The 15,759-nt window shown below is 40.1% G+C and overlaps 1 protein-coding gene across 7 annotated transcripts in view; it reads right to left on the reverse strand.

Annotated features, from left to right (window-relative positions):
- The window catches only part of TRAF3 (TNF receptor associated factor 3), a 98,624-nt gene that overhangs the window by 34,826 nt on the left and 48,039 nt on the right, over window positions 1–15,759 (reverse strand). For all 7 annotated transcript variants that reach the window (XM_030558696.1, XM_030558697.1, XM_030558702.1 and 4 more), the window contains 4 exons: window positions 10,538–10,793; window positions 8,015–8,066; window positions 3,464–3,568; window positions 2,461–2,628 (listed from right to left, as the gene is read on the reverse strand). In XM_030558696.1, coding sequence (XP_030414556.1) covers window positions 2,461–2,628; window positions 3,464–3,568; window positions 8,015–8,066; window positions 10,538–10,776 — 564 coding nt within the window. In that variant the 5' untranslated portion in view covers window positions 10,777–10,793. The remainder of the gene's footprint in view (window positions 1–2,460; window positions 2,629–3,463; window positions 3,569–8,014; window positions 8,067–10,537; window positions 10,794–15,759) is intronic.

Here is a 15,759-nt window from a genome sequence, read left to right on the forward strand (position 1 = left end):
CTATATAAATAATAAAATTATAAATTATGTACATTGCATCATATATGCTGTTGATTGGTTATTAATGACTGCTGTTTCACATGTGTGGGTCCCAGCTGCTCCCTGCCCACCTCATTGAAGCAGGTGTGCAGGGTTACTGTTCTGGAACTGCAGGGCAGCAGTGGACATGGGGTTGGCTGGAGGCAGGGCAAGGGGTTGGTTGGAGATAGGGGGTATGTGGGGCGGGCTGGCTTCAGGCAGGGCAGCGGGGGGATGCAGCAGGGGTTGGCAGGGCTGGAGACAGAGGCAGAGACTTGCTGGCTTCAGGCAGGTGGGTGCAGCAGGGGTTGGCTGGAGACAGGGCAGGGTGTGCAGGGCTGGTGCAGGCAGCAGTGTGTGTGGGGGCTGGCTGGCTTTGGACAGGGCCACGGGTGTGTGGCAGGGGTTGACTGGAGACACAGCAGGGGGTTTGACAGGGACTGGCTGTGGGCACGGGGTGCAGGCTGGCTGCAGGCAGGGGGAGCGGGGCTGGTGTGGGCAAGGCAGAGGGTGCAGCAGAGGCAGCTGGAGCCACAGCCCTTTAAATAGCCCCCAAGCTCCCTGCTATCCCAGGGCTCTGGGGGCTATTTAAAGGGCCCGGGGCTCCCCAGCTTCTGCCCTGCCCTGGACCTTTTAAATAGCCATGGGAGCCCTGGGGAATGCATGGGGGTGGCGGGGCTCTGGCGGCTATTTAAAGGACCGGGGTGGCAGAGGCAGGCAGCCGGAGCCCTGACCCTTTAAATAGCCCCCAGAGCCCCTCACTACCCCAGGGCTCTGGAGGCTATTTAAAGGCCCGGAGCTCCAGCTGGGAGACCAGGGCCTCGGGGCTTGCCCCACTCCGGCCGGAGCTCCAGCCGGGAAAGCAGGGCTTGCTGCGCTCCGGCCGGGGCTCCAGCCAGGAGAGCGGGGCTTGCCGCGCTCCGGCCGGGGCTCCAGCCAGGAGAGCGGGGCTTGCCGCGCTCCCAGATGCTCTTTGCTCAAGGGAATGGGACCACGGAAGACCCCTGAGCACATCGCAGCCAGGGACCCAGGGTAAGTTTAAAAAAAAAAAGTCTAAGGCGCAGGGCCCTCTTAGGCGCGGGGCCCGATTCCTGGGCATCGGGCGAATTGGCCTAAAGCCGGCCCTGCTCCCTAGTTACAATGATGCACATAAGTTATCTTATCTTTGATTTCAAAATAATCTTAACAATCCAATCAGTGTATCTGAATAAAAGGAGCATTTTAGAAAGTCATCCACTGGTTCATATCACTTACTAAATCTGGACTAACGTGAGAGAAAGGCATCAGAATCTCTCTATTGTGTATACCGAATACACATCTGCCTCTCTCTCATATTTTATTTATATATTTGCCTCTGTATAGCAATGCCTACAGGGTTAGAGGCTAATATGCCTTTATACAAATCATATTAAATAAATCACCAATGCCTCCTGTTAACACATGTATATTTGCTTTGTATTTTCAAACATACACCCTTGTGAGCTTTGTCCCCATCTAACAATAATAGCTAAAAACATAATTACTAGGAAATGGAAAGTTCTAGCCATTCTCTAAGAGGTCTAGGGAGTTGTAGACATGGAAACATTGCATAAATATATAAAAAATAAATACAGTGAATATATATATCAGAGTGGGCTCAATATCATAAGACGCAGAGTGTAATAACATACAAATGCAAGCCACAGAACCTCCACAAATTCTGTCACTTACGACCAGAATGGCAGCCCCAATCTCTATCCTATATTTCTATCCCACTTATAACACACTGCTTACCAGACACCCTAGTCTTGGGCCAAAAATAATAATAATGCTGTCTAAATATGATTGCATATGGTACATGAAATGCAGAGACAGTAAGTATTATTGAATTTGATGTCATGTTCATTTTCTTCCTTGCCAGCTTATACAAGAGCATCTAATATCCTGCCACAACTGCAAAGGTGACGTAAAGCTGTTTTGGATGAGAGAGCACCCAAACAAAGGAAAAATGGTAACGTGCTATTCCTCTGAAACAGATACTCCTGCTTGATGGTATATTGTTAGGATGGTAGATTTGCACAATATATCAATTTAAATAGGATGGAACAGAAAAACGTATGCCAAAAAATTACTTTAGTATTGCAGTGATTCCCTGCATCATGTGAAAAACGTACTTTAAAATACAACAACAACAAAAAAACCTGGTTCTTTCTATTTCTGGCATTCAAATGTTTCCTGTTCAATTTAATTTACACTTGGGTTGTGATAAATTCCTCGACAGCAAGTATATCTTGACAGTTACAATATTTTCCTTTTTAATTCAAAAGTGCTGAAGCAAATTTTGCCTTATTTAAGACTGAAAGCCCAATCTCTCTGATGGTTGCTGAATAAGAAGCATCTGAAAATTGGTCACTCTACATTACATGAAAGATCTGATTTTAGTGATGGAAGAAAACACTGCACCTGTAATGTAATCATTGGGACTTGGCTTTTACAGTATTTACATGTAGTCTCCCGATATTTACAGGTCTTTTCTATATGGTCTGGCAAGTCCTTCCGCAATATTTTCTCTCTGCAATCAGCACGGGGGCATGAAAGTTCTTCAAACTGACAGTCATTTCTCAAATGCATCTGTAAGATAAAATCATCAAGTTAATGCAATTTTACATCCTTCTTCTTATCATGCCCATGAAAGAGAACTCTCCCAAAATAAACTCAGGACCAGAGTCTAATCTTAGATGTGCACCGTGTTATACCTCAGAACATCTGCTAACGCTGTTGTGCATGACCACGCAGTAATGGATTTAATGAGACACATATTTCTGAAGTTAGAATCTGACCATCAGATGACTGCTATATTATGTCTTGAAGAGCCAAAATTTCAGATTATCTTAGATATTCAGAAGTATCAGAAGCGTCACAATTTCAAGTACAAGTGGAAAAACCTTTACATTAGAGGCCCCCAACTGGTAACAATGAAATATCAAAAAGGAATTCAAACTCAAAAAGAAAATATGTGAAATAGCAAAAAAAAATAGCACAGTGAAAAACCACTTACGTATCAGCCTTCCAGATCTGCAAAGCAACTGCATGATACAGGTTTTCCAAATGAGCATCTAAGATTTGCTCTTATAAAGTCTGAACATTATAGCCAAACTTTTCCAAATGAAGAGTCTAAAGTTTAGGCACCTAAATAAGTAGCCTGATTTTCATAAATACTAAGAACACAGGACTCCTACTGAAGGATTTTTAGGCACCCCAAACCAAAAATTTTGGCCTATGACTAAGATTCTTTATGGATCAGTTAAAAGTAGAGTTTCAAAAAAACTATTTATGATAACTTTTATAAACAATCAGATTAGCTCACATCACTGATTAATTAGGAGTAGATGGATTAAAATTGAATTCCGTAGATTCCATATTCTTTAATTTGAAAGAAAGCTTGTGATGGCATCACAGTACTTACCAGTAATTGTGCCAGTGTTAGTAGTTCATTGCAGCCTTTGTTTTCATTTCTGCAATATATCTGAAGGGCAAGAAGCTCTCTCCTACAGCAGTTATCCTTAAATACCTGAAATTTGAAGCCACTTTGTTTTAGAGATTTAAAAACAGTTGAAGAACAGAACTTCTAATAAAGTAAAAATACTTTTTAAAACAATCCCACAATAGCAATATTAGTCCATTCAGGCTTTGAGTGCAGGGAGCTGATTGACATTGTAAACCAGAAAAATAAACCCCACACAATTCACACACTGAGAAGCAGCCTAATAAAGAAAAAAAATAGGGCCTGCCTTTTTTTTTTTTTTTTTTTTTTTTTTTTTAATTCTTTCTGGTATATGAAGAGGACTGAAATCCTTCCCCTACTTCCACTTTTTGAATTTTAAATATTTTTCTAATTGTTTCTCACCTTGGACCAATTTCTGTTGGTGAGAGAGAAGACTCCTGTGTAAGCTTGAAAGCTTGTCTCTCTCACCTACAGAACTCACTCATGGCTAGGGGAAAGACTAGGGGTAAAACATAAATTTTTGCAAATGAGGAAAGAACAGAGTGATTAACACAGAATAAAAGAAGCATCCCATATGTAGTAACAAAGCATACATCAGAGCACAGTATGCCCAGCAATAAAAATAGATATGCCAAGACAGCAATTAAATAGTTCTCAGTTAGAAAGACCACAAAGGATTGAACTGAGTTGTAGAAAACTGAAGAGAGAGAACAGCAATAATCAGACAATTGTGAAGCAATGTCTTTTGGCAAGTACTTGTCTATTTAGATATCCCTAAACCATAGTATCCAAATAAACAAACAATCTTTTTTTCCTCCCTTTCTATTCTATTGAAGATATAGCTTCATTAGTGTGTTCATATATATATATATATATATATATATATATAACATATGAGTTCATGGGCTTTGTTAAAGAGATGACTTATGCATTTAGTTCTTAACCCAGCGATGTCAGTGGTCTTTCCTATCTTTTACAGCTTAGGCTGGCTCCTGTGAAAGGTCAGTATCTTGCACTTGCAAGCCTCTACTTATTGGGCAACAGCTTCATATTCCCAGTGGAACATAGCTTTTGGGGTTGCGGAAGGAGAGGTGACATCTCAGCTATCAAGAACAATTCTGTCAAGGGCTTGGAACATCAATACAGAGACTGTGAAGTGAACTCTGTATTCACTTGGAAGACAAGGCAGAAAGAAAGCAGCAGAGTAACATGCCCCCAGCAATCTGAATCAATAAGAGAGGTTGCTACACTGTATGCCATTAAAAAAGAAAAGAAAACCAGGTGTGGCTTCATTCCTAGATACAAGTTGCAATAAAGCAGGTCTGGAGATCATGAATATATGGATAACTATGGATAGTTCTGAGTCCAATAGGAAAGAGTATAAACTTTTAGTCAGTTGCAGTTTGCCAACACTTCTGGCTACTTTAGTGGGAAAGCAAGCTTAGAATGCTGTCAGCACTGCGGAGATAACATATAGTAGAACTTCAAAGTTACCAGAATTATGAACTGACCAGACAACCACACCCCTCAGTTGGAACTGGAAGTATGCAATCAGGCAGCAGCAGAGAGAAGAACAAAAAAAAAAAAAAATTCCAGTACAGTGCTCTGTTAAACGTAAACTACTAAAAAAATAAAGGGAAAGCTGCATTTTTCTTCTGCATAGTAAAGTTTCAAAGCTGCTTTAAGTCAATGTTCAGTTGTAAACTTTTGAAAGAGCAACTGTAACGCTTTGTTCAGAGTTCTGAACATTTCAGAGTTATGAACAACCTCCATTCCTGAGGTATTGGTAACTTTGAGGTTCTACTGTAGTTGCATGTAGAATTATTTTGCCTACTGCAACAGTAATAAAATTAAAGCAAAATTCTGATCACAGAATATTCACTGCAGTAGTTAGATGAAGCAGAAAGATTTTTGTATGCTTTTCGGACACCAGGTTAAGTTTAATGAGCTGGCACCTTTTCCCCACACAAATAATCTACGCAACATGGATTTTTGTAATTTTTTTTCAAAATAATTCATAAACAATTTAGAGAGGCTGCAATTTTGCATATCATAATAAAGATAATGGAATGAGATTTTTGAATAATTTTACAAGGTATTTCAACGGTTCTGTAAAGCCTTTGGGCTGCTCCATTTTGTGAAAAGCAGAAGTTAGTGTGGAATTTCAGTTTTACGACTAATAGTCAACTGACTTGCACAGTAAGGCTGGTATGTGTTCAATAATCAACGTTCTCCTTAGTTTCCTCTTCCTGTGCTTGTAGGAAAAATTGAAGGTATTTCAGGTTTCCTAGCATATATAGTCAGTTGTCTGTCTGTCTGGGGTTTTTTTAGGAGGGAGAGGTAAAGGGGAATGTTGCATTAAGGTGATGACCTGGCTGGACATTTTTATTATTATTATTATAAATTGTCTGATAGCAGCAACTAGGAACCCCAGCACGGCAACCACATCAGGGCCTCATTGTGCTTGGCACTGTTCAGAGAAGTATCAATAGATGACAATCCCTGCCCCAGACACCTCATAATCTCTATGGTACACGAAACAGAATGACCGTAGGGATCAGGTAACAAGATGAACAGAGTACAGCACAAAAGCTATTTTGAAAAGAAAAAATAAAAATCTGATTTAACTTATAAATACAGGAAATTGGATATAGATGCCATTAAATGGGAGGAAAGCCATTGCGGAAGACCTAAACCTAACTGCAACAGATGTGTTTCTACTAAGGGGTCGCAGTGATAGGAAGATACCCTGTATAGCTAGCTACACTGTCTATAACACTGCACTCTGCAAAGCTCTCTGCATCCTGGAAGAGAACAATTTTGTGAAAAGGCTACGAAGAGATTGATATGTCTAACATCTCTCTCTTGAGAGTAAGCGAGTACCAACATCAGTACAGAACTCATCTCAAAGCTTTGATAATCAAGGTGTCAGAACGGAATAAATGGTAATTACTATTCAAAAAGTACTTTCATTACACTGATGAAACATTACATAGTCAATATCCTATTTAAAGTGTGGGTGAAAAAAAACGGAAAAAAGGATGTCGATGAAATAGCCTTCTTAACTGTGCACGTAAAGCAGTGGTCACCAACCCTTTTAAGCACAAGATCACTTTTTGAATTTAAGACAAATCTAGGATCTACCACGCCCCTTCCCCGAGGCCCCGTCCCATTTACTCCATTCTCCGCTCCCTCTGTCACTCGCTATCCCCCACTTTCACCAGGCTGGGGCAGGGGGGAGGAGGTGCAGGCTCTGGGCTGGGGTCGAGGGGTTCGGAGAGTGGGAGGGGACTCTGGGCTGAGCCTGGGGCAGGGGGTTGGAGTGCAGGAATGAGGGGTGTAAGTTCTGGGAGGGAGTTTGGGTGCAGGGGTCATATGTTCACGCTGCACCTAAACTCATAGAATCCACAGGACGTTTCATGAGTTTTACTTTTTATTTGTGTCATTTGTGGTTTACAGATCCCAAATCCTTCAGGGATTGTCATAAATCAGTGTAACATTCTCAATTGTGGGGTATGTATTGGTTGAGCTTGGAGCGGGAGCTGGGATGCAGGATGAGGGGTGCAAGCTCTGGGAGGGAGTTTGGGTGCAGGAGGGGACACCAGGCTGGGGCAGAGTGTTGGGTTGCAGGACAGGGTGAGGGGTGCAGGCTCTGGGAGGGAGTTTGGTGCAGAAGGAGGCTCCGGACTGGTGCAGGGGATTGGAGTGCAGGAGGGGGTGAGGGGTGTGGGCTCTGGGAGGGAGTTTGGGTGCAAGAGGGAACTCTGAGCTGTGGTAGGGGCATGTGACGGGGTGCGAGGTGCAAGCTCCGGCTGGGAGGTGTTTACCACAGGCAAATCCTGGTAGAAGGTGCAGCGGGGCTCAGGCAGGCTGCCTGCCTGCTTTGGCCCCATGCTGCTTCTGGAAGCGGCTAGCTGCTGGCACATCTCTGCAGCCCCGGGGCGGGGTGGGGGGAAGGTGGCTGTGCGTGCTGTCCTCATCCCCCGCACCATCCCTGCAGCTTGGTTCCCAGCAAACAGGAGCTGCGGGGGGAGTGTTTGCAAGCACGGGCAACACATGGAGACCCGCTGCCCCCCTCCCCTCCAGGGGCCGCAGAGACGTGCCAGCAGCCAAACGCTTCTGGGAACGGCGTGGGGCCACGGCAGGTAGGCAGCCTGCCTGAGCCCCGCTGTGCCAGACCAAGCTCAGCTCCTCGACTGATTCACTTGGAGTGGCATTCAGGTGAGCTCAGAGGAACTCAGGGCCATTTGGTCAGGATCGGAGGCGACTTTTAGCTGCCCAGAGATTGTGATAAATGGCAGAGGCTCCAGTGTAAAGGTTTCCAATCCTGTATGGTTACTACTTTGACATGCTGTAAGACATGCTAGGTTCAAGTTGTACAATCAATTTTTTTTGCAAGAAAGAGCATTATAACACTTTAAAAAAAAAGATTTCTGCAAAGTAGAAAAACACATTTTAAATAAATCATAGCAACTGGATATTAGAAAGAAGAGACTATTTTAACAACAATACCTTATCTTTAACTATGTTCTCTTGACACGCTGTACATTTTGGATTAGAAGAACTGGAGAGAGAAAATAGACAAATTATTTTCTATCCTACTTTGAATTTTCGGTATTTATCACATTTTAGATTGATGCTAGGAAATCAAAGGCATCATGTTTAATTATAATTGCTCAAAGTATTTAAAAATATTAATGATTAAGAAAGTATGGCTCAATGAAAGTTGGTATAGAATCAAATGGAACAAATACTGCTAACATTAAACAAAATATAAAGTACTCCTTAAGAGAATTTGAAAAATGAGTAAATAGTTGAATTCAACTTCCACTTACAATGGAAAATTCATTTTTAACTATTAAAAAAACCTTACTTAATAGCAGCATAAAATGAAGTACAGAGTTCCTTTGCCAGTATTTTTCTTCTTTAAAAAGCAATGCAATAATACTTTCCTGTTGTGATGGTCCTGGTCATTTTAAACATCTACGTATTTCTTCATCAGATACAAAAAATCAATTTAGATGCGTTTAATACACCATAAATTATGGAAACTATATGAACAGCCATAATGGATAAAATTATTGGTCCATTCAGCCTGGCATTCCAGAAGAAGGAAAAAAAAAAAAAAACAATAAAAAAAACAAACCACCATAATGCTTCTAGCCAATTGTTCAATGCTTCACATGGAAAAAAAACCACATCTATTCCTAACTTCTATAGCAGGGCTTTGGGGCTGTGCTCCGGCTCCGCTCCAGCCCCAGGCAAAAACCTGCAGCTCCACTGCTCCGGAGCTGCTCCGCGCTCCAGCACCAGGCTCCGCTCCAAAGCCCTGTTCTACAGCATGCCTGATCCAGCAGCTCCGGTTACCTCTCAGTACTTCAGCATGCATAGGCAATACAATTATTAGTGTCTATTACATACCTAGCTCTTTTAAAAAAGCCAGGCATAATTTGACTCAGTCTCCTATGTCAGTGAATGCTACAGCATTACATAGCGCCATTAAATATTATTTAAAGGAAACCTAAATTTACCTCATATCTTCCCCCACACACACTTCTCCCAATAATCTTCCCTCGATTATTAATCCCTATTCCCTCCCTTATTTGTACGGTTGCTTTTATTTGTGTTTGGATTGTAATCTCTTATATAACAGGTAAATTATTCTATTTTTATAAAGTGACTTGTACAGTATAAGTAAGTTATTGCTGTTCACAATATTATGGGTCACTGTAAAGGAATGACTGATCAACTGTTGCTGTCATTCAGGTTGAATATTCCAATCAAATCCCACCCCAATTAACTAATCCTATTCCTTGTAATTGCACATGGTTTGTCAATCTCAACATGCTTCCGAGTATCTTCACTGCCTCACGGCTTCAATATCGCCAATATTTTTCTTAAGACGAGGTGAACAGAACTGGAGACGGTATTCCACATGAGGGTATATACTGTGTGATATAAGGTCATCATTTTCTAGCTTTTAATGAATGCACTCAAGCATCCTATTTGCTCTTTTAAACTACTGCTGCATACTGAGCAGACAGCTTCCCTGAAGTTTCTCCTCAGACGACCTGAGAGTGCACAGCTCACTAGCATATAATCAGTATGTACTTAACTGTATGTTGACAGTGGATGTGAAATACTTGTAACTAATACCTGTGATTAACCACAGAGGACTGCTTCCTAAAAACGTATATTCAGAACAATTACTAGATTTCTTAGCACAAACAGCAATTTATCAGAAAATAATATACGTATCACAACAACTTTATTTTTCCTATTATAAATTTGATGCACTGAGCAGGAGAGAGAAAATGATTTGTTACTTAAATGTATCTAACTCCACTAGCCCTGCATACTCAACCTCTGAAACAATGCTATATTTCCACAATGAAATATAGTCTGTTGCATATATCGAGCCAGAATGGTTATGGGGAATAAGTAGGGGGAAGAAAATTCCCAAATTCTATTTCCATTCTGTTCCTGGTGAAGGGGGTGGCCTGGGGCAACTCACTTCTTTCCTCTGCTGCCAGTTTCTCATCAATAAAAAGAGGATATTACTAAATATCTACCCCACAGGTATGCTGCTCAGATTGAAGTTTGTGCAATATTTTGAACATGCGAAGTGCTATGCATTTATTGTTATTTCAAAACTCAAACTAAAGAGTACCGAATATCATCAGCAGCAATGTATCAGAGATGAGATGCAAATGAAATGTATTTAAATTGCCAGGTATTACCAAAAATAATTTTGGTAATTAGATTTTTTTTTTTTAACTTTTAAAAATAAGAGCTGCATTTTTATTCTCATGTTACCATGAATAGTTACATAACTCAGCATTCTTATGAAAAAATAAATTAATGAAAAATTAATTTGTTATTTTGCACTCTATCTCAGGCCCTATAATCCTTAAATTGCTAAAAAAAATTTACATGCAAGACACGATGGAAAAATAAGACATTTGTTTAACCTGTTTCAGAAGGTCAGAATTTTTCAATCATATTAACATTTTTAACACAGTAAGAACCACGCACCTTAACAATGCATTAATGCAGGTTTCACAGAATCTGTGGCCACATTCCGTCTGTTTTGGATTGCACAATATGAGATGACACTTTTCGCATTTATACTTGTCCTCCACTGTATTTACAAATTTCTCTTTGTAACCTCCTTGTTCTGGAACATAAATTGATCCTGGAGTGTGATCAGGGTTCGCCCTTTGTTGTACCATTTCTACAGACACAGGGGGTTCTGTCTTTTTATTGGTGTCCATATTGTAATAGGTAATTTCTATGAAAGAAAAAAAAAGCATAAGGCATAGCGCTCTACAGTGCTAACAATAACTGATCAGTGCATATAGGCATACACACCCTTTCATCTTTCTGCAAACATTTGTAATAGCTGTAAAAAAGTGATTAGTTTGTCTATACACATTTACATACACAAATATAAAAATGCAGGTGCACATATGAACAGAGACAGGCAAAATTAGTGTATTTGCATAAAATATTAAAATGTGGTAAGTTAGTAAAAGTATTGTTCCTTTTTCAAGGGCTCTAAACAGCCAAGAGCCAAATACTGGCTCTGCGAGCAAAACCTTAATTACCTATGGAAAAACACACTGGGATTTGTGCAGAGGGAGCGGTGAAAGACACACATAGTGAGTAGTATAGTTGAAGAAGATGCACTGCTGGACAGAAGGAGGTGAGATCAGAGTGAATTTAGGACCTATCTGTCTGTGGTTGTTGAAACCATGCAAGAGGATGAGATCACCAAGAGATTAAAAGAGGAGGAGAGGGCTGAACCCTGGAGAGTGCCCAAAGAAGGATCTGAATGTGGGAAGGAGTTGGGAAAAGAAGCCACTAAAGTTGATACTGAAGGAGCAGTCCTAGAGTTAGGAGACCCAGCAGAACAGAGCTCCACAAACAGGACTAGTAGAATGGTAAAGAAAAACAATGGAGAACAGGCAATCAGGGTTTAATGCATAAAAAATGGTATCCCAATGAAGGGAAGAAATAAAACTAAATGAAGATGTTCTAAAACTGAAAGAGTACTTTTGCTTCACCAAGAACTAAGCAATTAGCCACAACAAGGGGGGAAAAGAGGTAATACTCGAGATAGGGGAGGGATAGCTCAGTGGTTTGAGCACTGGCCTGCTAAACCTAGGGTTGGGAGCCCAATCCTTGAGGGGGCCATTTAGGGAACTGGGATAAAAATCTTTCTGGGGATTGATCCTGCCTTGAGCAGGGGGTTGTACCAGATGACCTCCTGAGGTCCCTTCCAACCCTGATATTCTATGATTCAATCAGAAATGCATATTGAACATAGAACAAGCAGCAGGTGACAGTTTCATAGAGATATGAATCTGTTTGAAGGCTGGATTGTCAGCTGGCAAATGAGACTTCATACTGATATAGCTACACAAGGCCACAAAGGACTCCACTTTGTGAAATGACATATTGGACATCTCTTCAAAAGAAAATTGTCAGTAACATTCCAGTAAATAGTATCTTGCTAGGTAACTCTCCTGACAGAGAGATCTTTTTTTGCCTTTTTTCAAGAAAGTTTGTCATACATGAAAAGCTAAAAATATATATATATATATATATATATATATATATATATATATATATATATATATATATATATATATATATATATATATATATAAAAAGCATCTGGTAGCCACTGGGTGAAGAATTCTCTTCTCTAGCACACACAACTACAAAATTCTTACAAATCAAAACAGCTGAAACCATCCACAAAGCACTACAGTAATAAACACAGAACGGATTTAAAAACACACTGACAAGCACTTTATTATACTATAAGGGCCGTATTTCAAAAGAGCAGGGAATAAATATGAATACTTCACATTACGTGCTTGAACTGACTAATTGCACGCATGGGGTACTTTCACTTGCATGTACATTAATTAGGTGCATATGCAATTAGAGGTAAACACAAATGTGGGTAATACACAGATCTTAGCTTTTGAAAATTTGGCACTACATTTTTGTTTATACACCACTACAAATCATGGTGCCTTTTTTCATTTGGATGAACTTTAACGGAAGGACTCAGTTTACATCCACTGAGCAAATATTTCAAATGAGATATAAATTTAAGGCACAAGGTTCCATGTAGGTAAGTTACTAATGAACCCACAGTACAAAGAAGCCCACTTCCAGAAAAGAGAATCCCTGAAGCTAAGAGCAACAACTGATATCTCAGTTTTACTGTGCATCATATCACTCAATTAAAGTGACAGCTGTTTCAGGAACAAATTCTTAAGGACTCAATAGCAGATCTCCATTAGAAAACACAAACTGGAATCCTGTAGCATGCCTGTGCACAATATTTTTCAGAAATTAAAAGAGAGCCACTAGTCATTCTATGACTAATCTCATTTTGCTCACTACACTTCTGGTGCAAGTTCCATAATATAAAGATTTTCATTTTTTGTCCCCATCACAGATTTTACATTTTGCAGTTACTTGCAGCTATCATGATAGTATCAGCTAAATCAACATGAAAAGGTGATGTACAAGTAAAACCTTTAGGAGTGGGAGGCTCTTACTTAAAATGTTATTTGCCCTTGTGAATTAACTCAGGATCTGGGCAGACACGACTCCAACCTTTGAGCAGCTGAGTTTAAACACCAACATCAATCCAGGGTGCTAAACTAGATTTTAAAATTTACACGTGAATGCAGCTTATACCAAGACCTGTGGGTTAGCAACTAAGACAGCAGCAGAGAATAACCTGGAACTTCAACTCATGCTACTCATTGTGAGGTTAAATCATTAATAAAAACACCACCACGCCAGATGAAGTACTCAGTCTGGCATGTACAGCTGAGCTCGGCTGGATGACTCACATGGCTCAGTTTTGGAGGGGATCGTTAGTGTCTCTGAAAGGGAGGGCAAACTGCCAACAAAACCTCAAAGATCCAATACTATGGTTCTTGTTCAATAAACCATTTCTTAACACAAATGTCATCACTATTACCCAGCCTCTAACTTCCCTTTTCTGGGGAAAATAATTAAGAAGATAAGTAGTGGAGAAACTTTCCATTCTTTTAATATCAGACAATCACATTTCAGACCAGGACAAGTATGGAAACAGCAATATCAGATGTCTCTGCCAGCTGTGTTATATTTTTCAGTAACCTTTGATACAATCAACTACAAGGTGCTATTTACATCTCTGCTGGGTTCGGCAGAGGTGGAAGTAATTGCCTTAGAATAGTTCTGCTTTTTCCTCTCATAGAAATGGAAGACTGCTCCTCCTCTTTGAGGGTTCTCCTTTGTGGTGTTCCACAAGGCTCTGTCTTGTCACTTCTCTGATTCAACATGTAGATGAAGCCTTCGGAGGAAGATAATGAAACATGGGCTACAATGTCTTTAACGTGCTGAAAAATTAGATTCCGTTCTTGCTTGAACTTCACGCATTTTGTGTTGTTTAACCTTAAGTTTTAAAAGCACGCAGACAACCTATAAAGGCTCACTTTGTATACAAAATTTAGGCATGTTCTATAATGCAGAGGTTCTCAGCCATTCTCTTTCTGAGGCCCCACTCAACATTTATAAAAACTCCACAGCCCACCTGTGCCACAACAACTGTTCTGCATATAAAAGCCAGGACTAGCATTTGAGGGTTGCAAACAGGGCAGTTGCCTGGGGCTCCATGCAACAAGGGGCCCCCATGAAGCTACACTGCTCAGGCTTCAACCCCGAGTGATGAGGTTCAGGGCCCTGGGCTTCAGACCCATGTGGCAAGGCTCTGGCTTTCCGCCTTGGGACCCAGTGAGTTTAATGCTGGCCCTATTTTGCAGACCCCCAGAAGCCTGCTCGCAGCCCCCCAGAGGGCTCCAAATCCCTGGTTGAGAACCACTGCTATAATGGACTTTGACTCCTATTGTATAAATCCGTAACTGCAGCACTTTCCAAAAAAAAAAAAAAAAAAAGGGAGAGTGCAGCTTTCGATCAGTAACTTTTAATCATGTAATGCTCTAATTCGGGAGAGTCTACCTCCAAGCTAATTGCTAAGCAAGACCATTTTATTGCTCAAAACTATACTGTGCATCACAGGGCCAGTTTCAGAGTCCTTAATTTGAAGCTGCTCTAGCAAACATGTAGCACAGACTTTATGCTTAGTTGTGTAAGGACTGAACTGAAGAAAGACAGAAAGACAGAAAGAAAGAAAACAAAAAGAACTATCTTCCTGAACATACAAAAGAAATATAGTCTTATAATTTAATACAAGCCTATATTAACATCAAAGATTAGAAACTGGAAGCAAAAGTTAATCTGCTGACACAAGAGTGTTCCAGGAGCTGGAAAGCACGGGGATTCCCAAACAAGGAACAAATGGGTAAAATAAGGAAAACAGTTCTCACCTATAAAACGAAAGAGATATTAACAGTTAAAATAAAAAAAGGTATAAAAGTAATATCTGTTTAAAAGATCAGAAGAGACGATCAACCTGGAGGTACAGTTATTTACAAACAAATTTATCCTCAATCTTTGAGGAAAACAATATCTATGGGCAATTCTGTAATTCTCATTTGAGCAAAGACACCCATATTGGGAATTATGAGAAGACTAAGACATGCAGACCTCTTGGGGGGCCAAATCTTTCTATGCAGCAATAATCTATACAAAATGTTTTTGTGCATCACCTCTAGTAATATTAAAAATATATTTCAATGCAGAAATATTCATTCTGCATTCACATCAATACTAAGTTTTAATAATTTTCTTTATCCTTCATATACAGAGCCTATTAACCATAAAATATTCAAGAAACAGTGCATACCCGTGACAATCTCTCTCAAAAATATTATCCTATTACAATATCTCCTGAAGGCCTCAATAAAGACTGGGGTGCCAGTGTTTTAGGCACTGTATAAGAATAAAGTTATTTGCAGAATGCAGTGAATAATAGAAATATTGCAGATACATGTAGATCTAAAAGTCCTGGTCTTACTACTCATGTCCTTTTAAACTGTAACAGGAGACATGTAATGACCAAACATCTTACTAAACTGTGTAAGGAAACCATGATTAGTTGCACTAAATATGAATAGTTATATTTCCAGTATTTAAAGGAAACGTGAATGGTTTTTCTTAACTAACCGGCTATCAGTTGTAAATGGTTACAAGAGTAGAAGAAATAAAAAACCCATTAGTTCCAGTTAAATAATTATGTTAAACTACCAAAGAAGAGAATGAATGTGAAGACAGGTATCAGA

The sequence above is a fragment of the Gopherus evgoodei genome, chromosome 4, assembly GCF_007399415.2.
Source record: "Gopherus evgoodei ecotype Sinaloan lineage chromosome 4, rGopEvg1_v1.p, whole genome shotgun sequence".
In the NCBI taxonomy this organism is placed as follows: domain Eukaryota; kingdom Metazoa; phylum Chordata; order Testudines; family Testudinidae; genus Gopherus; species Gopherus evgoodei.